General features: G+C 39.4%; 2 protein-coding genes across 6 annotated transcripts in view; both read left to right on the top strand.

The window, feature by feature from the left end:
- The first annotated feature begins 27 nt into the window (after window positions 1-27).
- On the top strand, window positions 28-14,330 carry vps18 (VPS18 core subunit of CORVET and HOPS complexes). Its single transcript, XM_067417482.1, has 5 exons — window positions 28-458; window positions 539-680; window positions 1,015-1,106; window positions 8,948-10,818; window positions 13,255-14,330. Exons 1-5 carry the CDS (start codon window positions 368-370, stop codon window positions 13,981-13,983), a joined length of 2,925 nt encoding a protein of 974 aa, XP_067273583.1. The 5' UTR covers window positions 28-367; the 3' UTR covers window positions 13,984-14,330.
- A 797-nt stretch (window positions 14,331-15,127) lies between these two features.
- Window positions 15,128-27,501, top strand: part of ino80 (INO80 complex ATPase subunit) — a 56,606-nt gene continuing 44,232 nt past the window's right edge. Inside the window, exons 1-14 of one of the 5 annotated variants that reach the window (XM_067417477.1) lie at window positions 15,128-15,254; window positions 20,612-20,736; window positions 20,843-20,970; window positions 21,186-21,346; window positions 22,342-22,409; window positions 23,504-23,650; window positions 23,738-23,852; window positions 23,932-24,134; window positions 24,224-24,277; window positions 25,831-26,034; window positions 26,126-26,321; window positions 26,421-26,488; window positions 26,597-26,806; window positions 27,378-27,458. In XM_067417477.1, coding sequence (XP_067273578.1) covers window positions 20,653-20,736; window positions 20,843-20,970; window positions 21,186-21,346; window positions 22,342-22,409; window positions 23,504-23,650; window positions 23,738-23,852; window positions 23,932-24,134; window positions 24,224-24,277; window positions 25,831-26,034; window positions 26,126-26,321; window positions 26,421-26,488; window positions 26,597-26,806; window positions 27,378-27,458 — 1,719 coding nt within the window. In that variant the 5' untranslated portion in view covers window positions 15,128-15,254; window positions 20,612-20,652. Of the gene's footprint in view, window positions 15,255-20,611; window positions 20,737-20,794; window positions 20,971-21,185; window positions 21,347-22,341; window positions 22,410-23,503; window positions 23,651-23,737; window positions 23,859-23,931; window positions 24,135-24,223; window positions 24,278-25,830; window positions 26,035-26,125; window positions 26,322-26,420; window positions 26,489-26,596; window positions 26,807-27,377; window positions 27,459-27,501 lie in introns of all 5 variants that reach the window. The other 4 variants (XM_067417475.1, XM_067417476.1, XM_067417480.1 and 1 more) reach the window with 4 other exon arrangements.

Here is a 27,501-nt window from a genome sequence, read left to right as displayed (position 1 = left end):
GATAAAGAACAACAGTGACATTCCTGTCATGGTATCACATGATATTCATCAGCTGACCAACACAGAAACGCACACAACATAGCTCTTCCAGTGCTGTCATCATTGATACATAAAATATAATTTGAAGCTCCGTATATATATTTAATCCGCTATATATATTTAATCTCTTTTTCTATTTTACTTAGCACAAAACGGGGACATTGGCAGTAAAACCGCTTTTGAACAGGACGTTTAGCTCACATGCTAGCGTGTTAAGACTGGGAACAGTTGATAGAGTAACTTTACATCTTTACGTGCAATGTAAACACGGGTTCAGTAAGTTATTTGTTGTAAATACTGTAGTTTTGTGAATATTTAATCGTTTGCAATGGCATCTATTCTGGATCAATATGAAGATTCTCAGAACATCCGTCAACACAGCCGTGTGTCAGCGGCCAACATCGGGATTACTCATTCAGGTACAAACCTTAAGAATTTAGGATAATGCAAACATCATCAATTGGAGTCGGTGTGTGATATTTGACTTTTTCGTTCACAGGGTTTGTGAATGTAAGGTTAGAAGAAGAGAAACCCATTTTCAACAAGCAGCGCATCGATTTCTCACCTCCCGAAAAAATCAACCACTTCTCTGTGTGCAACAACCAGCTATGCATGAGTCTGGGGAAAGACACCCTTCTGAGGTAAAATAGCTCTTTCTCGAGGCTATGTTATCTACACATGTTTAATTGGGATGTGCCATCGCCATTAATAGGTTTTGCATTAATAAGTTTACGTGCAATGAATGATTAATGTCAGTGAAAAGACTAGCAGTGAGGATGTGGACCATTAAAGGCAATTCTCTTTGAAATGCATATTTATTCTGCAGGTCACGTTCGGTTAAAGTAGGTTAAAATCACTTAATCTGCCTTTTATTTGTGTTATTGTTATCGATCTATTTCTAATTATGCTTTATTTGCATTATACATGGCTTCAAAATATATAGAATTGATTCTTATGTCGACATACATCTTTCAGAATTGATCTAGGAAAACCTGATCAGCCAAATCAGATTGAACTGGGAAGAAAGGATGATAGCAAAGTGCACAGACTTTTCCTGGATCCTACAGGTAATCACTTGTCGAAGTTCACACCTTGTGTGATGATTTAAATGCACATAAGTAATTTAATTAGATTTCCCTTGAAATTAAAATCCCAAAGTAGCTTAACCGATGTGAATTGGGGAACTCAATTAGGGTAACATATATTTTTAGCTCTTTATTTAAACGTTTGGAAACGCACACACAAGAATAAACTCACATAAATATAATGCTTATTGTGTTTTTCATATGATATTTTATTTTTACATCATGTAAAGCTCTCCAGCACATGTCATTGAGAGAGACAAATGCTCTGTTTACAACTGAGTATTAAGGTCCGTCTTGGGTGATCCGATCACAAATGGTCAGGTGAGACACACCAGCATTTACACCTGGTATAGCACTTTGAGATTTTGTTTAATATAAAGTGCATTATAAATAAAATGTATTATTATTATTATTATTATTGGTAATAACATGCATTTTCCATGAAGTACAAGCATTGATTATGCTTTGCAAAAAGTATAATTTTATGCTTTCTGTTAACTTTTTTAACTTGTCAGCTAGTTCTCACTGACATAGAAGAGGTTTTGTCGAAATGGCAAGATTAACTTGATAGTCAATGGTACATATTTATCAACAATAATTATGCCATAATTTAAAGTTTTAACAAAAACCGGATAGTGATCGGATCACAGAACATTTTGAAGTCCATTTACATCTGTTTTAAGCACTGACTGAGTGATGGATCACTCAAAATTAATCTTAATACCAGCTGTAACCCGGATCAAAAGCACAGGCCTGGCTTTTTAAAACTTGTTAATCATTGTTAAACTGCTTAAAATTAGAGATGCACCAATACTAAATTTCTCTGCCAAAACAATAGCCGATTATTCAGAATGATATCTGCAGATAGTTTGATTTTCTTAAATATGCATTGTGTAATATTTATGAGGATCTATTGACAGTAATGCAATATAATATACATAACTATGTTTTCAGTGGTGCATGTCCTTACATAATTAACAGTTATATTTTTATTACCTTAGTATTAGCCATTTCTATCTACATACAATGGTACACTTATTTGTGAACTGTTTCGGTACAGGAATTCAAGTACGGTGCACACGTGTACCAAATGCAATCTTTAAGAGTTAACAGTAGGCTTGTTTTACACACTGAGCATACTTCAAATCCGAGTTCCCACACAAAAATATTATGTATTCTGTCCATTTTATCAAGAAATGCAAACGATAAATGCCGTTTTGATGGTATTTATTGTGCGGCATGTGCGGTGCGCCAGTGAACGCGATCATTTCTTCTTGAATTTTGATGGTGCATTACAGCTTGAATGTAATACTAAAATGTATCATATGTCGTGTTATCGCTCAGTCAGTGTTTCAACGCCAGAAAGATGCCAATAAATGCTTGTAAACAATGTCACACAACATTACATTTTCCTCAGAAGTCATTCAGAGTCCAGAGCTATTAAGTTCGCCAGATAATTTCTTTTGCTAAATATATGCACTATATTAGCCTATCTATTCATTATTTTCTACTTAACCTGTTAGTAATGTCTTGATTATTTAAAGGTCCTGTTCTTCGCGATCCCATCTTTCAAACTTTAGTTAGTGTGTAATGTTGCTGTTAGAGCATAAATAATGCCTGTAAAATTATAAAGCTCAAAGTTCAATGCCTATCGAGATTTTTTATTTAACAGAAGTTCCCTTTCAAAGCCTACAGCGAACGTCCGGTTTGGACTACATCCCTGTACTTCCTGCTGTAATGACATCACTAGAACCGTTTGTTGACAAACCCTCCGCCCACAAGAACACGCAAAAAAGGGGGCGTGGTCTTGTTGTTCTCCCACGTGGAGAAGAGCGCGCATTCGGCGCTTGCATCTCCCCGTTATGGTAAGAGGCGGGACCTTTCTGGGCACCGTGAGCTAAGCTGCTGTCCAATCACAACACGGGAAGCGCTGGCCCAATCAGAACTCGTTACGTATTTCTGAAGGAGGGACTTTATGGAACAAGGAAATCATCAGGATGTTTTTAAGACAGAGAAAGCAGCGGTATACAAATAAGTAAATTGTGTGAAAAATACTGGGTTTTTTTTACACGCGAAGCATGAACTCATGTTATATTGCACACTGTAAACACAATCCAAGCTTCAAAAACACATGAAAAACTGGACCTTTAAAGTATGTTTAAATAAATATGTCATGAAAATGACAGCCACTGTGTATAAATGATTATATTTCATCAGCAAATTGGAGTAAAAACATAATTTTATGATTTAGAAGTTAATGCAAAACTCCCTTATGTGAAGTTTACATGTTTGCATACAATGTGTTACTTGAGTGTAACAGGTCCTTTTCAAAAAATTAGCATATTTTAATAAAGTTCATTATTTTCCATAATGTAATGATAAAAATTAAACTTTCATATATTTTAGATTCATTGCACACCAACTGAAATATTTCAGGTCTTTTATTGTTTTAATACTGATGATTTTGGCATACAGCTCATGAAAACACAAAATTCCTATCTCAAAAAATTAGAATATTTCACCCGACCAATAAAAGAAAAGTGTTTTTAGTCAACCTTCAACCTTAAGTCAACCTTCAAATAATTATGTTCAGTTATGCACTCAATACTTGGTCGGGAATCCTTTTGCAGAAATGACTGCTTCAATGTGGCGTGGCATGGAGGCGATCAGCCTGTGGCACTGCTGAGGTGTTATGGAGGCCCAGGATGCTTCGATAGCAGCCTTAAGCTCATCCAGAGTGTTGGGTCTTGCGTCTCTCAACTTTCTCTTCACAATATCCCACAGATTCTCTATGGAGCTCAGGTCAGGAGAGTTGGCAGGCCAATTGAGCAAAGTAATACCATGGTCAGTAAACCATTTACCAGTGGTTTTGGCACTGTGAGCAGGTGCCAGGTCGTGCTGAGAAACAAAATCTTCATTTCCATTAAGCTTTTCAGCAGATGGAAGCATGAAGTGCTCCAAAATCTCCTGATAGCTAGCTGCATTGACCCTGCCCTTGATAAAACACAGTGGACCAACACCAGCAGCTGACATGGCACCCCAGACCATCACTGACTGTGGGTACTTGACACTGGACTTCAGGCATTTTGGCATTTCCTTCTCCCCAGTCTTCCTCCAGACTCTGGCACCTTGATTTCCGAATGACATGCAAAATTTGCTTTCATCCGAAAAAAGTACTTTGGACCACTGAGCAACAGTCCAGTGCTGCTTCTCTGAAGCCCAAAGCGACACCTGTAGCCCATTTCCTGGACACGCCTGTGCACGGTGGCTCTGGATGTTTCTACTATGTTAAGAGAACCTTTTCATGATATGCTAATTTTTTTAACGATTTTTTTCATGAGCTGTATGCCAAAATCATCAGTATTAAAACAATAAAAGAGCTGAGATATTACAGTTGGTGTGCAATGAATCTAAAATATATGAAAGTTTAATTTTTATCATTACATTATGGAAAATAATGAATTTTATCACAATATGCTAATTTTTTGAGAAGGAGCTGTATATATTATTATATCTAAAAATAAAAAACAACTGAATTTAGCTTTGAAAATGGAGGGGTGAGCGGTGTGTGGTTGCAGTTCACAACTACACCATTAGATGCTGCTAAAATTTACACAGTGCACCTTTAAGTAAATAAAGAAAATCTCCTAAATGATGCTGCAAACTTTAATTAAAGGGTACATAACACAGTTTCTAGCACATAGCACTGGGGCGGCAGTGGTTCATGTAGATTGTTTACAAACCAAAAGGTTGGTGGTTCGATCCCCGGTTCCACCTGACCAAGTGTCGAAGTGTCCATGAGCAAGACACCTAACCCCAGCATGCTCCCGATGAGCTGGATGGCGCCTTGCATGGCTGACATCGCCGTCGGTGTATGAATGGGTGAATGTGAGGCAAAAATGTAAAGCGCTTTGGATAAAAGCGCTATATAAATGCAGTCCATTTACCAGTCCATTTACCATAGTTTCTGCCAGTGTCATGTTAATATTGAGTACCTATAGAGTCATTCATATCTCAGAAGAGTTTAGTTTTATCATATTTTAAAAAGACATACGCTGTACTGATTCTGTCTGAAAACAGCTGAGCTTGTGCAGGCATGCAGTGGGCGGAACTAAAGACACACACACACACACACACACACACACACACACACACACACACACACACACACACACACACACACACACACACACAAATGCTGTTTCATGCATAGAGCTTTTTACACTGTTAAAGACTTGGATTCCCATCCTAAACATAGACAAAGTTTCGAAAACTAATGTTGGACGTTAGATGGAGTATTTCTGTGTCAAAAATACTCCTTCCGGTTTCTCACAAGTTTCTGAGAGTTTTTTTCGAGTATGGGTCGGCTTGACGTCGATAGAGCGGAAGGTCCTTGTATGGGCCGTACGGGCTCTTCTCCCGGTAGGGTGCGCGCACACGTGACTAGAGCGAGAGAGGAAATGCACGCCCATAAACATAGATCCAGTTGTCCGTGCAGATCCAGTCGCCCGTGAACACTTCTGTCCCAACGCGCTCCACTTTATTCCTATGGGTGACGTCGAGCGACTTCAACACTTCAGCACAGTATTCCGGGAAGGCAGCGCTGCCTTTGAACCGATTTGAATGCAGAAATGACGGGAAGCGGCACAACATCGCTTCAGTCGCGTCGCAAAAGTGGATCTCCACGGTCACTGCTGTCACAGGACTTCACGAAATCAACAGTTACCAAAGAAGTGTGTTTTTGATGGAGCGGTAACGATAAAGGTTCACGATCCTGCTTTGGAAGCAGGCGGTGAGTAAAACTGCTTCAAATGTCTATGCTGTTGGCTATCGTCGCGTGAGTAAACATCAGTAAACGACACGATCATGTATAACGTTAGTTAATTTATCAATGGAGCATGAGATCTATGGAGTGTGTTTAAATACATTTGATAAGCTGACCACTATAGGTGTCAGTTTGTTTATTGTAAAACCACCCAAACATAAACCTAGCATTCTCACAAAGCGTGCTTCGTCGTTCAAAGGCGCTAACGGTTACTCTATTGTTGTTCTATGTATAACGTTACACTAGTCTGATGTGCAAAACTGTTTGGCTTGCTACTGCTAAGGTTTAGTCGCATATGTGATAAAGTTCGTTTTGTGAGGAAGGAAGAGGACAAGGGGGGTCGGCTTGACTGCTGACGCTCTTTATTTATCAACAAAAACTCAGTCTCTGCACACTTCTTTGCCAGTGTGTATTTTTCTCAGTCACTTCCGGGTTCCGGTTCAATCGTCCGCTTCCGGGTCAACGTGTTACGTGTCTCAATGTCCGTGTGTGTGTGTGTCGCGTCAGCAGTCCCTCTCTCTCTCCTCGGTCTCCGATGTTTTATACCCTCTCCGCGCTCATTACTGGAACAAGAGACAGGTGTTATTAATCTGCGTCCAACCCACTCACTTACCGCTCGTCCCGCGGCTCTCTCTCCCGCTGCAGACCTCGCTGAACCACGCCCCCCTTGCCACAGCATACAATAGTCCATAAACCAAATCATGTCCTCATAAACTGCGAGTAAACACACACAAATGTTGACAGGCCACTAAATACAGTACATACCACAGAGACGGACGTCCTGCTGTTGTTGCTTCCCCTGTTCAATTTATTTCAGCCTCTGGATCTGATTCTGGATCATATATGTGTTAGTTGAATCTGATCGATAGCCGTGGGTTTCTCCACGCTTGAGGACGTCACCGCTTTGTGCACGATCGTCATTCTTTAGCTCCGCCCACATGATACGCCTCCAGGCGCTCGTTTTTTTCCGGAAAGACTCGGTACAGCGTATATTTCTTTTATAAATATAATAAAACTAAAGATTTTTCGGAGATATGAAGGATGCAATACTACTCTATTGGTACTCAAGATTGACATGAGATTGACTGAAACTGAGTGTTTAACCCCCCCTTAAACAAATTCCAGCTGCTGGAGAAGACTGCGTCGACATTTCTGATGCGGTAGACAAACTGAGACATCTGATGCATGTCACAAAATGACTACGATTGAAAGTCAGCACATGTAAACGCCAGATCGGTTTAGATAACGTCTCACCTAAACAGTCCACTGAATCTTTCAATCAGAATGATTTTAATCGGAATGACAAAAAAGTGTGCATGTAAACGTGGCTAGTGTAAAAAAGTCAGAATGCATGAAATGGCATTAGACCCTTCCTGTAACAGTAAATGTGCTTCTATCTAGTGTTCTGTTTTATAGCTTATTAACAAATTGTCAACACTGTGTAACTGTCCTGAGGTTAATTGGTGACACTTTGTTCAAAAGCTGTTTTGTTGACCTCTTTCCGCAATTGAAATACTAAGCGATTACATGAGACAGCAAGTTGTACTGTATCTTTCATAATTTCTTCTTATGTTCATGCAAGTTTTTTCGAGATATAACTTGCATTTAAGTGGAAGTAAAGACCTACTTTTGTAAACTGAGGTGCTACAGCGATCTGTCACGTCATATTCAAGAACGTCAAAACACCATTTCTTTTTTAATTTCATGATAAAATGGACAGAATTTGAAAGCTGAAACATTTTTCTTATCAGAAGTAACTATCTTTGTTATTGTTGGATGGGAAGCGCCAAAAGTAATGTTTGGTGTAGGGAAAAACAAAGGACCTGGCAACCCTGGCTTAATCTATGGGTGAATTGTTTATGCTTTATTGTCACGTTAACTTGCCCTAAATTCAATGCAAGAGATTTTCTTCACACACAGTATGAGTTGCAGTCTAACACTCCTTTCACCACCTTTTTGATCTGCTTTTTTTAACCTCTGATGGCCAATAGTTGTCTGACTATCACCAGATCAAATGTTTTCTGGAAGTATTCCTGAGCCCATTTTGTGATTTCCATTACAGTAGTATTCCTGTATGTGATGGAGTGTCGTCTAAGGGCCTGAAGATCACAGGCATCCAGTATGGTTTTCGAGCCTTCACTCTTACGCACAGAGATTGTTCCAGATTCTCTGAATCTTAGGATGATATTATGCGCTGTAGATGATGATAACTCCAAACTATTTGCAATTTTTCTCTGAGAAACTCCTTTCTCATATTGCTCCACTATTTTTCGCTGAAGCATTGGGGGAATTGGTGATCCTCTGCCCATCTTGACTTCTGAGAGACACTGCCACTCTGAGAGGCTCTTTTTATACCCAGTCATGTTGCCTATTGACCTAATAAGTTGCAAATTGGTCCTCCAGCTGTTCATTATATGTACATTTAAATTTTCTGGCCTCTTATTGCTCCCTGTCCCAACTTTTTTGGAATGTGTCGCTCTCGTGAAATCCAAAATGAGCCTATATTTGGCATTTGACATTTCAAAATGTCTCACTTTCAACATGTTATCTATATTCTAGCAACAGATCTTTTCATTAATATTAGCTCAATTTATAATTAAACATTGGTCTGGGAGGTTTGCTCTGTATTTTCTACTAAACAAGGGTGTGATCAACTGGCATTATTTGAATGACTCTGTACGCAATTGGATAGTCCTTCAACCACATAAGACCACATGAGGCATGATCAATGGGCAACGACCCATCACTTCTCTATCTGTCATCGTGTTAAACCCACCAATAGGTGGATAAGCCAGTCTGTGATCGATTCCCGTAACAGAAGCAGTAGAAATGAATGTACATGTTTCCAGACTGAGTTGCCGGGCGAAATCAAATTGCTGGCAGAGGCCAATAGTGAAAATAATGGCTTTTATCAGCCAATACATTGCTGCATCTCTATTTCAAATATTTTCTTTTTAATGCAGTGTATAAAAATGACATTTTCTCAATTTTCTTACAGGATCACATTTAGTCATCAGCCTCACCACAAACGAATGCGTATACCTAAACAGAAACACTCAGAAGGTCCGAGGTCTATCACGATGGAGAGGCCACCTGATTGAAAGCATAGGTTGGAACAAATTAATTGGCTCAGAGACCAACACTGGGCCAATTCTGGTCGGCACCAGCCAAGGAATCATCTTTGAAGCGGAGATTTCTGCCTCAGAGGGCAGCCTGTTCAACACCAACCCAGACCAGTACTTCAGACAGGTTCATTCCCTGGAAGAGGATGGCAAACCAGCTCCGGTTTGTTGCCTCGAAGTGGAGCGTGGCTTGGAATCCAAGTACTTCATCGTTGCGACCACACGAAAACGGCTGTTCCAGTTCGTAGGAAGGCTGACCGAGGGTTCAGAGCAGCAGGGGTTCAGCTCCATCTTTGCCCAGAACCAGGATCTCCTACCCAGCTTCCAGGAGTTTCCTGTCAATATGGGCTACAGTGAGATTACATTCTACACGTCAAAGCTGCGCAGTTGCCCCAAGTCCTTTGCCTGGATGATGGGCAACGGGGTCTTGTATGGACAGCTGGACTATGTGCGGCCCGACTCTCTTCTCAGTGATGTTCAGGTGTGGGAATACACACCAGACATTGATTTAAACTTTGTCAAGCCCATCTCTATAGTACTCACCCAGTTTCACTTCCTGCTGCTGCTTCCTGACCGTGTCAGGGGTATATGCACTCTGAATGGGCAGGTTGTGCATGAAGATGTATTTCCAGACAAGTTCGGCACGCTGAAAAAGATGATCAAAGATCCCGTCACAGGGCTTGTGTGGATCTACACAGAGAAAGCCGTGTTTCGCTACCACATCCAGAGAGAGGCACGGGACGTTTGGCAGATGTACATGAACATGAATAAGTTTGACCTGGCTAAAGAGTACTGCAAAGACCGACCAGAATGCCTGGACATGGTGCTTGCCAAGGAGGCGGAGCACTGCTTCCAGAACAAGCGCTACCTGGAGAGCGCCAAATGCTTCGCGCTCACTCAGAATTACTTTGAGGAGATTGCGCTGAAGTTCATAGAGGCCAAGCAGGACGAAGCCTTGAAAGAGTTTTTGATTAAGAAGCTGATCAACTTGAAGACCAGTGAGAAGACTCAGATCACCTTGCTGGTGACCTGGCTGACTGAACTCTATCTAAACCGGCTCGGTCAGCTGGAGGCCGACGACGGCAAACAACACCTCTTTCTAGAGACCCGTGAAGAGTTCCGTACCTTTCTTAAAAGCCCCAAACATAAAGATTGCTTCTACAACAACCGCAGCACAATCTACGACCTGCTCGCTAGCCACGGCGACGTGGATAACATGGTGTATTTCTCAGTCATCATGCAAGATTATGAGCGTGTTGTATCTCATCACTGCCAGCATGATGACTACAGTGCAGCTTTAGATGTTCTTTCCAAACACTGCGATGACAAGCTATTCTACAAGTTCTCTCCAGTCCTCATGCAGCACATCCCCAAAAAGGTGGTCGATGCGTGGATTCAGATGGGAAATCGGTTGGATCCGAAGAATCTGATCCCAGCCCTGGTGAACTACAGCCAAATGGGCAGCATGCAGCAGATAACGGAGACCATCCGGTACATGGAGTTCTGTGTGTATGAGCTGGACGTCAAAGACGAGGCCATTCACAATTACTTACTGTCGCTTTATGCCAAACATAAGCCGGATGCCCTGTTACGGTACCTTGAACAAGCTGGAACGCACGTCTCCGATATCCACTACGACTTAAAATACGCCTTGCGCCTTTGTGCCGAACATGGGTACCTGCAGGCCTGTGTCTTGGTTTACAAGATTATGGAGCTATATGAGGAAGCTGTGGATCTTGCTTTACAAGTATGTGTGCTTTGACATTTTCTTTCATTTCTGTTTAATAGGAAATCATTTTAAAATCATTTTAAGCCTGCATGAAGTTTTAATGATTTTCCCCTTAATTATGATACTAAGATTCTTTTTATAGTTTTTTTTATCCCATTTTTTTATACCCCCCCCATAGAAGATGGGACAAGTTTTTAAATGTGTGAATTGCATTTTAATGTAATTTTGAATTAATAGATTTTAGAATAAAATAAAGCATCACAACAATTTACCTTAACCTTCATCCTTCCCTTGCCTTTCCTAATTTGTTATCCTGTAACAAATCCTTCCCTCGCGGGTCAAAAGCAGGTCATGAAGCCATAAAATTATACTTTTTTTTTTTTTTTTTTTTTTTTTAAATGTATCAATAAATTATACAATATAAGCACATTCTAAACATTCTTTCAACTTAAATTACAAAAAAACTTGGAAGTCTGTGCCGACTTCTTGTGGCAAAGAAATAATATAACATTATATTTCATGACTTTTGCCACTAGATGGCCTTATAGCTCTATTTGGAGCAAAAGTGTTGTTCCACTGAGTACTAGTGCTGTATTCCAGTTCGTTTTTATTATGCCCTTCACTCGCTAACTTCCCTCCGTCTCGTTCACTTGGATGTGCGTCATTGCTTACGTTGCATGAGTGCCCACTACTGGTGGAAACTTTGCAATGGACTGAACTGAAACGCCCTAAGCCCATGATCACTTGGAATCCGCTACGGAGTTGATTTATTATTATTATTTATTTACAAAATTGTTTAAAGGTGCACTATGCAACCTTCCGTCCACTACAGGTGTAGTTTGATGACGCCAAGTGTGAGCGCAGTATCTTGAGACGTGGTCTTCACCTCACAGCCGGTGGAAAATACACTGGCAGAAATCATGTTCATGGATGCAGTTATTAACGTTACTGTAGTGTAAAGCAGGACCGAGTGTTGTGGAGCTGAGCACGGCCGCTGAAGCGATTGTTATACAAACAACCACCTTGCGAACACCGGGACTTTTATTATGACGAGACAGGACACAGTCGCCAGGCGCTCGCACTTCCGCTTTTTCCGGTCATGATTATAAGGTAAAACAGCTCTTTTTATTGTAATAGGCTGCATGTACACTGCAGGTCTTGATGCACAATTCCGATTTGGTGACTATATCCGATTTTTTTGACGACCCGCTTACATCATCTTTTCATAAGCGACCTGTATCCGATATTTGCATTTACACTGTAGGCTACACTGGCAAAACAGCCCAAGACGTTCTTAACCGGTGAAAGAAAGATAAACAGCACGATATGCAATGGACGCAGACAAAATGATTGCACAATGTTTTGCTGTCTGCACTGTTCCACACATCTTTAAAGTCGGCAAAACATTTCTCTCTTAAGGCGGAGAAAAAGAGGAGAGCCCTTGACAGGGTTGCCAGGTTTTCACAACAAAACCCATCCAATTGCAACTCAAAACTGTGTTAAAGTAGCCCAATGCCACATGAAAACCGCGGACTTGGCAACACTGGATCGCAGTTTGTGTCCACCTGAGTTGACGTCATTCGCCTCCGTCCTTTTTTCAATGACGTACGACTCGCATTTACTGGGGGATATCCGATTTGACCGCTTACATGGCAGACGCTAATGCACGCAATCGGATTAATATCCGATGTATTACCACATATGAGCGAAGCCTGAATCGGATCTGAGGAGATCGGAATTCATGCGTTTTTTTACTGCTTACACGTTCACATGTCATATCAGATCTGTGCCACATGAGAGTAAAAAAATCGGAATTGGGTCACTTGAACCATGCAGTGTAAATGGGGCCTAAGATACATTTAAGTGTGTTTAAAATTATGACGGTACTCTGTGCGTTCGCTCGGCGCTGCTATGACACGTTCACACTGCTAAGAGAAAAGCGCTTCTGCAGAATAAAACCAAGGGTAGCGCAGATATGACGCGATTGACAGGCAACTCGCTCAAACGCTATGCTGAAACGTCCCGGTCCTTAGTTAAAATAGCAATTTTCTCACAATTTACAAATAGTTGGAAACATTTGGGATATTGTAAGTACCCAACTGAACAAAATATATAACAGTGTATGTATATGGATGTGTTCGGGTTGTTTTAAATGTTTTTAAAAATATCTTAGAGTTGTTTGTGGTGGGCTAAATTAAACGCGATATACAGCGACGTCACAATAAATTACTCTAATCCAGTAATTTTTTTTTTCTGTGTGTATTCGTGGTTCAAGTGCAACAAAAGTCCTGAGGTATTGGACCACTCAGATGAACACTACATTTTTTTAAATTACATTTTTAATGCGTTTCAGGTGAAAATTACCAAGGGAAGGATGAAGGTTGTTTGTTTAAGGATAATTATACACTTAAATTTTTTTCAAACAACAAAATATGGCTATATTTATCTCTTTAGGTGGATGTAGATTTGGCCAAGTCTTGTGCTGACCTTCCAGAGGATGATGAGGAGTTGAGGAAGAAGCTGTGGCTGAAGATTGCTCGCCATGTGGTTCAGGAGGAAAAAGATGTCAAGAAGGCAATGAACTGTCTGTCCAGTTGCAACCTGCTTAAGATTGAGGACATCTTGCCTTTCTTTCCAGACTTTGTTACAATAGATCACTTCAAAGAGGCAATTTGCAACTCCCTGGAAGAGTACAATCAACACATAGAGGAGCTGAAACAAGAGATGGAGGAGGCCACAGAAAGTGCCAAACGTATTCGTGATGACATCCAGGAGATGAGGAACAAGTACGGAGTGGTGGAGTCTCAGGAAAAATGTGCCACTTGTGATTTCCCCTTGCTCAACCGACCTTTCTATCTCTTCCTGTGTGGACATATGTTCCATTATGATTGCCTCTTTCAGGAAGTCATTCCTCACCTTTCTGTCTATAAGCAGAGTAAATTGGAGGAGCTTCAGAAGAAGCTGGCAGCGACCACACAGACCACCAAATCTAGGCACAAGCCCAGAGAGGAGGATACGGTCAGCTTAGGCAAGGGCCAGGGAAGCAGAGAGCAGATCAAGTCAGACATTGATGACATCATAGCGTGCGAGTGTGTCTACTGCGGTGAGCTGATGATCAAATCCATCGACAAGCCTTTCATAGATCCACAGAAGTTTGATCAAGAGATGTCCAGCTGGCTCTGAAGGACACATGAGGTCATCTGAGGGCTGCACAATAAATATTCTAGTCGCTGATTTTAATTGTATATATGCTGAAAAAATTTAACCATTTGTGCATTGTGAGAATTGTATTTTGTTTCAAATTTTACATGCTGTGAGCTAAATTAACATGCTTCTGTATGAACATGCTTCTGTTAACAGATATGTACTGTACAAATGGCCTACTTGGATGTGTATGTTTGCTTCCATAGACAAATGGGAACTAAAAAAATGTAATGTGCGATTATTTTCATTTTGCATTTTGAGTTAATTGAATAATATCTATTTCATGTACTGTATGCAGCGAAATAAATGATTGGTATTTGACCAGACTTTGTGTAATGATATGATGGGAAATAATGGCACAAAGGTGTACAGCATTTTTCCTCATAGATTAGATTAATCTGTGTTCATAGATATAGATGATATTACATATGATATGGATTATGTCCAATATAACATACACACACACACACTCTCTCTCTCTCTCTCTCTCTCTCTCTCTCTCTCTCTCTCTCTCTCTCTCTCTCTCTCTCTCTCTCTCTCTCTCTCTCTCTCTCTCTCTATATATATATATATATATATCAGAAATAGAAAAAAGGTAACTACAATTTTTATATAGATTATGCACAACATATTTCCCCTCAAAATATTAAAAACCAAAATTGTACAAAACAAAATGGACTAATGTATTTTAGAAGATATTGTCAAGCTAAATTATTAAGTTGCATGGATAATACACATTTTTATATTGCATTTGTGTTATGTATAACAATATAGTGACACATTCTACGTCAATACCCAATCACGCGATATTTTGAGACTACATTCGGAAAGTGTTACGTCATAAGACCTTCGGCAACGGTCGGTTTTTCTAGGCACAATCAATAGAACACAGATAGCCATAATACTCTCCTCCAATAACTCGCTTAATTTATAATGAGTCAATTTCTTACCTCTATCATTTCTTAATTGAAGCTACTCCATTCTTTTTGCTACACCTTCTTTATTATGACACCGTCCCTAAATGCTTATAAGATTGCAGCCGTCAATCTATAGTCGATTGGTACGCCTGTTCACCACTCTGTCCTCGCCATGGCGCCGTGTCCCTGCTCTCTCAGTTACTGAAAGTGGCCGCCTCTCTGCTGCTACCGACTCACGGTCTCTCTCCTCGCACACAACCGCCATTTTGGAGACAGAGAGCTGCGAGTCGGCTGCAACAGAGACATAGCAAAAACGGCGGACACGGGGACAAGGTGAGCTGGCGTTTATGAGGAACATGGTGGGGGAGCAATGGGGGAAGATGGCCGGGAGGGAGAAAGAATTAGAATATGGGAATCGCAGATCTGCTGGCCTCCTCGACTCCCGCAGTGCATATAGACATGAGACGGGGCAGATGGTGCTTGACCTCACGTGGAACAAGGCCACATAATATTACGAATAATTTTAGACCATATCTCCCTATTTCATTTGACAAATAGGTGGTGGCCTTAAAGAGACAGAACCCATTTCAATTATTCAAAATAATCAAGAACTTGTCGTGATATTGAATCCCGTTGCTAAAAAAGTCACCTCTACACGGTTATCATGTCAGTAGCAGGCGGCTAAACTCCGTAGCCTTCCTTTAAAAAACTAATTAAAGCTAATGTTTAATGTTTGTGACGAGTTTGCCTTATAATTGCTGCGTTGCTAACTAGCAACATATACAGCAACCCTGGATTTAGATTAACAAGCAACACTGGCTGCTAAAACGCTTAGCTTTTAGCTAAACCTAGCCAGCTTAATGTGCTAGCTAAGCTAAGTCAGATATGAATCATCAGGCTGGCGATTATATTGTGTACACTAACAGTACTTTTACCCGGATTTTATAATGTGTGTCGAGACACCTTGCAGCGCCATACATTTCCTCTTTGTATAAATGGATACGCTCGTATCGTCATCAGTGTGCGTTAGGTTGATATCGGAGTTGTTTGTCTTAACCAAAATTAAACCAAAATTGACGAGTATTTGGCTGTATTTAAATATGCGTGTATTGTTTGTATAACAAATAGTAACCTAGGCATTAAAGCCAGGTGAGTTGCTAAACTATTGAGATGAGGATAGTTTCACTAATTGTAACTCATAACAATTCCTATGTTATATTGCATCTACGAAATGGTTCAATGGGGGCACTAAAACACCAGTGATGTCAGTGCTATAGTTATGTTTACAGAACTCTCAAACTCTGTGCAAATACACTTGTATTATGAGTTTTAATATCCAGAAAAAGATAAGATTCAAATTAAAATAAGATTCATAAGATTATAAAAAGACTCAAATGTGTAAAGCCATGTCCAGTAGTACATTGGCAAAAAACAAACAAAAACAAAACCTTGCATATTTATTATAGAAATAATTATTTGGGTTTGAACTGAAGAAAGAGTTCACTTGTCCGTAAAGTCAGCATGAAATAGAAATTCGATCTATTTTTTAAAGACATGTTTTGATCTTATTAATATGAACCATTAAATCCTTTTAACCTGTGTAAATTATTATTGAAAAAGAAAACAAACTTTGGTCAGGCACTAGATTCTATGCATTGGTTGTTGATTGCATTTTGAGATGTGGGCGTTCCCCTTAAAATGATGGAAGTTAAACTTAGTCCCTGCAAGCTTATATTAAAGTGGACTAATTCATTGGAGAAGTCTTGCATACATCACCAATGAGAAGTCTGTCATTTTCACCAGTAATTACTTTTTGATTGAGCATTACGGTTAAATGTGCACTATATAGTATTTTTGTAGTAAAATATCCAAAAACTACTAGGCCAGTGTTATATATTTTGTTCAGTTGAGTTCTTACAATATCTCAAACTATTTGTAAATTGTGAGAAAATTGCTATTTTAACCAAGGAGCCAAGACGTCTGAGGGAGTCACATGTCACATGCGTCATATCTGCGTTACCCTCGGTTTCCGGTTTTATTCTGCAGAAACGCTTTGCTCTTAACAGTGTGAACAAGCAACCGCTGAGCGAAAGCACAGAGTAACGTTATAACATCATTGTAAACACACTTAAATGTATCTACGGTAATATGATAAACAGAACTGTGTTACCTCATACTCATGACTGGAAAAAAATCAGAAATAGCGCCCGCGACTGTGTCTCGTACCGTCATAATAAAAGTCCCGGTGCTCGTGAGGCGTGTTGATCAACAATCAGCTTCCTCAATGCAAAGTCTTGCTCTGCTTCATACTACAGCAACGTTAATAATCACATCCATAAACATGAGTCCTATCATGATTATTTTTCACCTGCTGTGAGGTGAAAACCACATGTCCCAAGATTCTGCGCTCAAATGTGGCGTCATCAAACTACGCCTTTGTTTTGAATAGGTGACCTATAGCAGACGAAAAAATTACATAGTGCAGCTTTAAGAAAAAAAAGAAAAGAAACGTAGGCATGGATTAATTGCTTTCAATAAGAAATATAACATGCATTTAGAAAATAGGGGGGATTTTCAGGTCATGCCTTTTTCTTTTTCTTTTTTAGCCATGTAATTTTTAATCAATGTCAACAGTCTTCTTTGTGCTGATTCATGGCATATTTGTCCAATCATTTAGTAAGCTTAAACCCCACCCATTTTCTTAGTCATCTGCAAGTTTGTGTTCAACAACTGATGGATAGAATCAAGTCCCTGCTCCAAATTTCTTTTATGATAATTCATTTAAACTCAGATGTATTTCACAACGGGAAAAAAAAGATATGTCGCTAGACTCACTAATTCTGTATGTTTTGACTCTCCTGAGAAGTGACGTTTTCTTTTCATATGCTGATGTATTTTCTATTAAAACAGGGAAGCTGGATGGGATTTATTGAAGTGCTTGTCCCTTTTTTAAATGTGTAAAAATTATTTAGTTTACATCACAGCCACAAAACATGATGTGCTGCTTGCTAGGCATTACAAGTGTTTTCCGATGCATAGATGTTCCATTCTCGCTATGAGCATCTGATTGGTGAAAAACAGTGCAGCGCAAGATGAGTCATCATCAATGGCCTTTGTCTAGACAATACTATTTTAAAAGTGAATTCTGGCGACTTTTAGGAGAACACAATCATATAGATGGCCTCAAAGCTGACACATTATCATTAAAGGCTGCAAAAACACTACCATTTAAATACATTTATTCCGCAAGGATTAGGTATGTAACGACATGCGCTACTCAAAGACATATGGTAAAAAGCATACTATGCATAATGTAGTGTTGATAAAATTGCTAAAATTGGGTGTTACATTGAGGGTTGGAAATTAATAGGCTTGAATTTGGTGCTGGTAACCCAATGCACAAGACAAGAATAAAAGTATTCATGATTATTAATTTTTCTCACACAGTAATATTATTTTTGCGTGAACTAATTACAGACAAACAAGAATGCATTAAAGGTGCACTATGTAGTATTTTTGCAGTAAAATATCCAAAAACCACTAGGCTGGTGTTATATATTTTGTTCAGTTGAGTACCTACAATATCTCAAATGTTTCCAACTATTTGTAAATTGTGAGAAAATTGCTATTTTAACTAAGAACCGGGACGTTTCAGCATAGCGTTTGAGGAAGTCGCCTGTCAATTGCATCATATCTGCGCTACCCTCGGTTTCGGGTTTTATTTGACAGGAGCGCTTTACTCTTAGCAGTTTGAACAAGTGAACGCACGGAGTAACGTCATAACATCATTTTCAACACACTTAAATTAATCTTATATAATAAACAGAGCTGCATTACCTCATAATCATAACCGGAAGAGCCGAAATACAGCAGGCGCCCGGCGACTGTGTCCCGTCCCGTCATAATAAAAGTTTGCGAGGCGGGTATTTGTTTAAAGGGGTACTTCAGCGCTAGGAAGATGAATCTGTATTTAAACTGGGTCATTAATGTAGTAGAAATGTAAAATTATTTTTGAATTTGGTGCCTTCTAGACTGAGAAAAGACAGAAAATGTATTTTTGTCTCATGGGGATGAAAGACTTCAATTCCCAGAATGCTTCACTGCCCCGTGAGGCCATTCCCAAAGCCACCGCTACTGGATTACTGTGACTGAGTTGGAGAAGACACTACAATTAAAAACTGAACGTGTCTGTTCAATATAATGAGATGTTTTAAAAAAATATATTTTTAGCAGCAAAATTGTTTTCAGCATTGATAATAAGAAATGTTTCTTAAAGGGTTAGTTCACCCAAAAATGAAATTTACGTAATTAATGACTCACCCTAATGTCGTTCCACACCTGTAAGACCTGGAAATGGTTCACCTTCGAAACACAGTTTAAGATATTTTATATTTAGTCTGAGAGTGTATGGAAGTGTATGCACACTATACTGTCCATGTCCAGAAAGGGAATAAAACATCATCAAAGTAGTCCATATGTGACATCAGTTAGTTAATGGGAATGCTTGCTAGTTAATTTTGATGCTTGATCTCTTGATGCATCGAAAATACATTTTGGTCCAAAAATCACAAAAACGACCACTTTATTAAGCATTGTCTTCTCTTCCAGTTTGGTTTTTAATCCTCAACTAAAGATTCAAATGGTTATGAATCAGCGTATTGATTCATGGTTCGGATTGCCAATTTTACGTGATTTCAGCAGTTTGATGTGCGATCCAAAACATGAATCAATCCACTGACCATTCACAACCATTTGAATCTTTATTTGAGGATTGAAAACCAAACCAGAAGAGAAGATAATGCTGAATAAATTCATAGTTTTTGTGATTTTTGGACCAAAATGTATTTTCGATGCTTCAAGAGATTCTAATTAACTAACTGATGTCACATATGGACTACTTTGATGATGTTTTTATTCTCTTTTTTGGACATGGACAGTATAGTGTGCATACATTTCAATACACTCTCGGACTAAATATAAAATATCTTAAACTGTTTTCTGAAGATGAACGGAGGTCTTATGGATGTGGAAAGACATTAGGGTAAGTCAGTAATGACATCAATTTCCTTTTTGGGTGAACTAACCCTTTAAGCACCAATTCAACATATTACAATTCTTTCTGAAGGATCATGTGACACTGAAGACTGGGAATCGCTGCTGCTTTGCAATCACAGGAATAAAACTTTAAATTGCTATAATATTTCACAATATAACTGTTTTTACTGTATAATTGCTTAAATGAAGGCAGTCTTAATGAGCATAAGAGACTTAGAGACAAAAACATGCCAACCCCAAACTTGTAAATGGTAGTCTGCAGTAAGCAATGCAGTTCACAAGCTTGTGGCTAGCGGATTCTGAACCTTATCAGATTGATTAGCAATAGCACCTCGTACTGCTTTGACAAAGGAATAATTGCTCTATAACATTTCAGTACACTATCAATAAACCTATCAGCTGTGTTAATCTCAGTCCACTTCTTTTTCAGCTACTGCCAGTATCACATTCTGCACAATGCACATAAGGATTGATTTCTCTCATTTGACAGTTGCTATGAATTCTCATCCAGTTCTGAATATCTGTATGCAGTCTTATTGTAAATGTGCAATAAATCTTAGTGATCATGTCTATAGAAGAGCAGACATGCTCATCAGTAAATGCTGAAGTTAATATCACATCCTTTTCTGTTTCAGATTTATCATTTGTGCAACACTGAATGTTAAAATTGTGAAATATGAAGTCTCACACTCCAAAGGTACTGTACTGCTTTGGTCACAGAGATGTTTTCAACTTCAGAGCTTGCTTTCAAAGCATTCAGGTGATCTTCATAATCTCATTTAGAGTTAAACAACAAACTTTCTGTCTCGTCTATGCAGTGATTGCCATTCAGGCTCTTTTAACCTCTGCCTATGGCCTCAGAGCAGGATGGCGTGGGAGACGCCACTTGCTCAAAGTTGGCCAAACCACTTCACTTGCAGTACCTTGAACGATCCCTCCGCCTAGACACCTTTCTAAGGCAGACTGCTGCTGTTTTTAACCAGAACATTTCCAGGTAATTCAGTCCTCTTTGACCTTCTGTCTATTGAGTCACGCGACATGACCTCTATGACTTTACAAAATCCCTAGAAACTGTCACGAACCTGTTTGTGATTATTGGCTAGTTTGTTGTTTGTTTTAGAATGGTTTTAGCTAATGGTGGATTTTTATGGGAAATGCTGCACTGTAGTTTTGTTCAAGGTCATGTTTGTGTGTGCTTCTCTATTTCAGCGATGACAGCGATGATGGTTTGGGCGAGGGGTCTTCTCTGGCCTCGTCTAACCCACTGCTGGCAGTGAAAGAAGATCACATCAACCTCGAGGACGAGACCAAGGACTCCTGCAGAGATGGAGAGACAGAGTGTGGCACTCTCAATGGAGTTGTGCCGCAAGGTACAATATATATATATAAAAAAAGTCATCTGTTGTATAACATCAGATTGCATAACCTCTTCTAAAAGTAATTTTTGTATATACACATTATATTGCCATAAATATTGGGACACCCCTCCAAATGATTTAATTCCTGGCATGCAGACGAATCACACTTCTCTGTCTGGCAATCTGATGGACAAGTCTAGGTTTGGCGGTTGCCAGGAGAACACAACTTGCCTGACTGCATTGTGTCACGTGTAAAGTTTGGTGGAGGGGGGGATTATGGGATGGGATTGTTTTTCATGGATTGAGCTTGGCTTCTTAGTTCCAGGAATAAGGAACTCTTAATGCTTTAGCATACCAAGACATTTTGGACAATTTCATGCTCCCAACTTTGTGAGGATAGTTTGGGGAGGGCCCCTTCCTGTTCTAACATGACTGCGCACCACCAGTGCACAAAGCAAGGTCCATGAAGACATGGATGAGCGAGTTTGGCGTTGAGGAACTTGACTGGCCTGCACAGAGTCCTGACCTCAACCCGATATAACATCTTTGGATAAATAAGAGTGACGACTGCCTTCTTGTCCAACATCAGTGCCTGACCTCACAAATGCGCTTCTAGAAGAATGGCCAAAAATGTCCATAAACACACTCCTAAACCTTGTGGAAAGCCAAGAGTTGAAGCTGTTATAGCTGCAAAGGGTGGGCCGACTCCTTATTATGCCCTATGGATTAAGAATGGGGTGTCATTAAAGTTCATGTGCATGTAAAGGCAGGTTTCCCAAAACTTTTGGCAATATAGTGTATGTATATATGGAAGTATGGCAGAATGACATTTTATCTCATTACGGTGATGAAATGAGTAGTATTTGACTGGTCATGTGATCTCAGCAGGGGCATTTACACAAGGCATTCCAGTGTGTATATGATTTTCAATATATTTTTTAAAAACTTCTTAATTTTTCAATTAAGTTTTTAATGAGTCACCTTTAACCCCAAACTGTCTTCCTCAGAACACAAAAGCGACAAGGCCAGTCTGTACAACTTCTCGAAACTAAAGAAAAGCAGGAAATGGCTGAAGGTATGTATAGAAAATACTCCACAATGATTCTGGGAAATGCTTTATCCAAATCCAGTCCCTGCTCAATGAAAGCTCGTTTCTGCCTCAGAATAAAAAAATTAACCGGTTATTGTGATATAAAGCATATAAATAGTAAATAAAGGCACTTTGCGAGATCTAAAATATAAATGACAAAAAATATAGTCACAATTACAGGTTGAAATGTTGAAACTTTGAGAAAGTGGCTGTACTACTGAGTAATATCCCAGTTAAAAGAAATTAACTCACAATAGTGCACTGTAAAAAATATTGTTGGTTTAACTTAAAAATTAACTAACCTGGCTGCCTTAATTTTGAGTTTATTGAAATTAAAAATTTGAGTTGATACAATGAAGGAAAATTGTTTAATAAAAACTCAAAATATTTTTGTATCCACATAAAAATGTGATAAATCATAAAAATAGCACAATTTGGCATGTTTCACTGCGTCATCACAAATAAAACACACACAATTACCCAATATGCAAACAAAATCTTTTAATAATATTTGAATAAAGGTTGTTGATTCTCAAAAATGTTCATTTTATTAACTCAATTTTTTTATTTCAATGATCTCAAAATTTTAAGGCAACCAGGTAACTTATTTTTTTTACATTTTTTAGTGTGATAAATGAAGTCTAAGGGGCCATGGCGTTAGACACAGGAAAGAAAATTATTTGAAGAACTTTTGCGTTTCCTCTAGAGAAAGAGTTTTTGTGAGTGAAAAACACATGATTGAGTTAGAATGTACTATAGTTTAATGCTGCTGCTGTTGGAACAGAGCATTTCTCAGGGGAACGCAATACTTTTTGAAACAAGTTTTCTGAGCAAATACCACGTTTCTCTGGGGAACGGAAATGTTTTGTGAGCAAACTTTGAACATTGAAATATAATGTCATCTAGTTTTTTTTTTTTTCATTGTCATCTCCATTTAAGCACTCTATAGTTGTTGCAATTATAAGAAATAAATTTGATATGAAATATAAAATTACTTTTTTTTTTCTTCACACATTTATATTTAAATGGACCTCTCCTTTATGTCCATGTCTAAGCAGTCTGATGTTTGTGAATTGCAGGGCATCTTGCTGAGCGATGACACCACAGATTCAGATACTGACTCGGATGATTCTGACTTTACAATGACACGGGAAGAGCTCCAGGACATGCTGCGCCTACACAAGTTCACGAAACTCCACCAGAGCAAGTTCCACTCTGACAGAGAGGTACGACGTGTTGGCCGAGCCTGGGATAGCTGCCCCCGCATAAATAGCTTCATGGAAACTGTTGGTAATGTGTGTTTGTGTTCACAGCTGCAGCACTATCAACACTACAGCACAGGCCTTCTGTCCACTCACGATCCTTTCTACGAGCAGCAGCGCCACCTACTGGGCCTCAAGAAAAAGAAAATCAAGGAAGAGAAGAAATGTAAGGGTAAGCCTACAGGACAAAAGAGGATGACATGAACTGTTTTCTGGTCATTTGAATACTGATCTTTCTTTTGTAGCCAAACTAAAAAAGATGAAAAAGAAGAAGAAACGGGGAGAAGAATTCTCCATGGAGGGACGTGCGCACATTACTAAAATCTTTGCTAAGTTTTCCCATGATGCACCTCTTCCCATGATCAAAAAGAAGCACTTAACCATCGAGCAGCTCAATGCTCGTAGACGAAAAGTCTGGCTCACGATTGCTAAAAAAGAAATCCCAAAGGTACAAGCATTTTTCTTGGTCAACAGTTGCAATTCCCTCTATTTATTCAGTGTCATGCATTAGTCTATATTTTCATTCTCTCATTTCAGGCATTTAAACAGAAAGTCTCAGCAAGGAACTTTGTTTTAACCAATGCCAGAAAAGTAAGAGATGTTATATATTTATATACACTACCGTTTCGAAGTCTGTATGAAGTCTGTTTTTCTCTCATATGCTCACCAAAGCTGAATTTATTTGATAAAAATTATTTAAAATGTAATTCATTCCTGTGATAGTAAAGCAGAATTTTGTAATTTCTAATTTGATGTCTTGGTGCACAATATTTTAATAATTTTTTATTATTATCAATGTTTAAAACATTTGTGAAAACCCTGATTTTTTTTTTTTTCAGGAATCTTTGAATAGAAAATTTAAAAGATTTGCATTAAAGGAACTGTGTGTAAGAAATGTATTTCAATTAATCATAAAATGGCCCTAATATGTCTCTAGACATTAAGAAATCATGTTAATTTCAAATACTTACTGTGCGTTCACACCGCCGACGGCGAGAGCGGCAAGCTGGCCGGAAGTCATTCATTTTCAATGGGAGCCGGGCGGCGAGCTCCGGCGAGAGCGGCGCGGAGCATCTTGGGCGATTTGGGCGTCGAGGAGAGTTGAAATCAGCTCAACTTTATGGTAATGAGCTATGACGCGGTTCAGAGGCAACAGGCGGCAACCAGTCAGAATGTAGAAGTGCTCCGCTTGAGAGAAATCCAGATAACGCAGGCCTGTAAACTTTGGTTTCGACCGCATTAGTTCCCAAGCAAATTGTAGGAGAGGTTGATCATTGCTGTGCGGGTTTCCCTATCATTTATGACAAGATCATTCAGTGATGTGTAATTTGTTAAGAAGTCGCGCAACACTATTTTACAGGCGCTAGAACGCTCGTTGTTCAGCGGGTATGCAATTAATTCTTACTTTCACATTTAAACGATTTCATGAAGTTAATTTATACCCTACTTGTGGTTAGTATATCCGTCAACATGCTTGTTTGATTTGCAGCCTCTTTAAATACAGTTTAAAAAAAGAAAAAAACATTCGATCTACTTCAGAGTGGCAGCACGTCCACAGAGCTTTCTACAGCGTTGTTGTCAGGGCGGCAAGAGCTAATTTTGACGTTTTCGCCGGCGGCGGTGTGAACGCTCGGTTATATCACTGACAACAGCAGTCCGGCCTGGATATTGTTATTAAAGGTTGTTGTTGCAGCTCTCAACTGATGTTGATTTTGACATGTTGTGCTTTGGCTTGAAGCTCCACCCTCCACCTATCGACCAATCATAAAGTCAGTAATGTTTGGGCATCCAGTTGCCAGATCTGCTCTAGTTACCACAGCTGCAGCTACAAACGTTCCTGCTGGATCCTGCAGCCTATCTGGCAACCTCAAGTCAGGGGGGAGAGGGGATAGTGATTGCAGTACCAGTTTCGGCCACAATCTTACATACACTTCCTTTAAATAAACTTTTGTAACAATATAGATGTCACATTTGAATGTATACTAGCCAAATATTGGTGTTAAACTTACTGCCCCCCCAAACTTTTAAACGGAAATCAAGTGTGGTCAAAACATCTGAGACCACTGAGACAAATTTTTACTAATAGTCTCAGATAGTCTATTTTTGAAGATGTTTAAAGTCTTTGTGCATCTACACTTGTCCAGTTGGCCCACCAGTGTATGCGTGAGGTCCGGAGGGCTGCTATCCAGGCACAGAAGAACTGCAAAGAGACTTTACCACGTGCCCGCCGCCTCACCAAAGAAATGCTGCTGTACTGGAAGAAGTACGAGAAGGTGGAGAAGGAGCACCGCAAGCGCGCTGAGAAAGAGGCTCTCGAGCAACGCAAACTGGATGAGGAGATGCGGGAGGTACTCATACATGTACTCTAAAAATCACATTTCGCCGAGAATCGTTTGCTTAAACATCATCCTGACAGTTCTTCCTTGTGTGTCCCATCAGGCTAAGCGTCAGCAGCGGAAGCTGAATTTCCTGATCACCCAGACAGAACTCTACGCTCACTTCATGGGGGGCAAGCAGAACGCTGGGGGAGACGGCACACAGGAGGAGATCCTGCGCAAGCTTGAGGACAACACCTCCCAGCGGCAGATCGACATCGGTGGAGGGGTTATGGTCAATGTCGGCCAGGAAGACTATGGTAAGACCTTATTCTGTCTCTGGTGGATCATTCAATGTGGATCTTATCTTATGCAAATGTGTATTAGAATCATATGCTTTCCATATTTTCTTCTTGCAGATAGTGAATATTACAAGTCCCAGGCTCTTAAAAATGCAAAAGAGGCATACCAGATCCACCAGGCTAAAGTAAGTGGCACTCTGAGTTATATGGTATATCTTTGCATTACATCAGTTTCCCTCATGAATTTTAGCTAGAAAATGAATTATCACAATGTCTCTCTTTTTGTTCTGCAGACCAGGTTGTTTGACGAAGAAGCAAAGGACAGTCGCTGCGCCTCTCTGCATGCGGCTAGCATATCTGGCTCTGGCTTCGGCGAGAGCTACAGCTTATCAAACCCATCTATTCAAGCAGGTGAAGACATTCCCCAGCCCACGATGTTCAATGGGAAACTTAAGGGCTACCAGCTGAAAGGCATGAACTGGTTGGCCAATCTTTATGAACAGGTGATTTTTTTTTTTATTTCTCATAAAGAAATTATGCTTATTTCTCCATACACTACCATTCAAAAGTTTTGGGTCTGTAAGATAAAAAAAAGAAAAGAAAAAAAGTTTTTTATTGAGCAAGGATGCATTAAATTGGTCAAAAGTGACAAAGACATTTATAAATATTATCAAATATTTTGGACTTTCTATTAATCAAATCCTGAAAATGTGTCACTTTTTCCCACAAAGATATTATGCAAGACAACATTTTCAACATTGATATTATTTTAAGAAATGTTTCTTTAGCACCAAATCAACAAGTTAAAATGATTTCTGAATGATCATGTTACAGTTACACTGAGGACTAGAGTAATGATGCTGAAAACTCATTTTAAAATGAGCTTTATTTAAAAATATATTTATTTTAAATTGTTATAATATTTCATAATATTACAGTTTTCATGGTATTTTTGATCAGGCAAATGTAGTCTTGGTGAGCAAAAACTGCACAAGACAGTGTATATCATATCCTTCTATTATGCTTGTGAGGAGATTGTGATGATTTATGTCTCTGTCTGTTTTTCTCCCATAGGGCATTAATGGCATTCTGGCAGATGAGATGGGGCTTGGAAAGACGGTCCAGAGCATTGCGTTACTGGCTCATCTGGCAGAGGTAATGATTGACTTTCCAAGTTTTCTGAAACCAATATGCAATA

This window comes from Pseudorasbora parva, chromosome 15, assembly GCF_024679245.1.
Source record: "Pseudorasbora parva isolate DD20220531a chromosome 15, ASM2467924v1, whole genome shotgun sequence".
Classification (NCBI taxonomy): Eukaryota; Metazoa; Chordata; class Actinopteri; order Cypriniformes; family Gobionidae; genus Pseudorasbora; species Pseudorasbora parva.
This window is presented reverse-complemented; position numbering and strand designations above follow the sequence as displayed.

Coding starts and splice junctions, on each gene's coding strand:
- vps18 (XM_067417482.1), top strand. CDS start 368: ATGGCATCTATTCTGGATCAATATGAAGATTCTCAGAACATCCGTCAA. Junction 459..538: donor CATCGGGATTACTCATTCAG/GTACAAACCTTA, acceptor TTTCGTTCACAG/GGTTTGTGAATGTAAGGTTA. Junction 1,107..8,947: donor ACTTTTCCTGGATCCTACAG/GTAATCACTTGT, acceptor ATTTTCTTACAG/GATCACATTTAGTCATCAGC.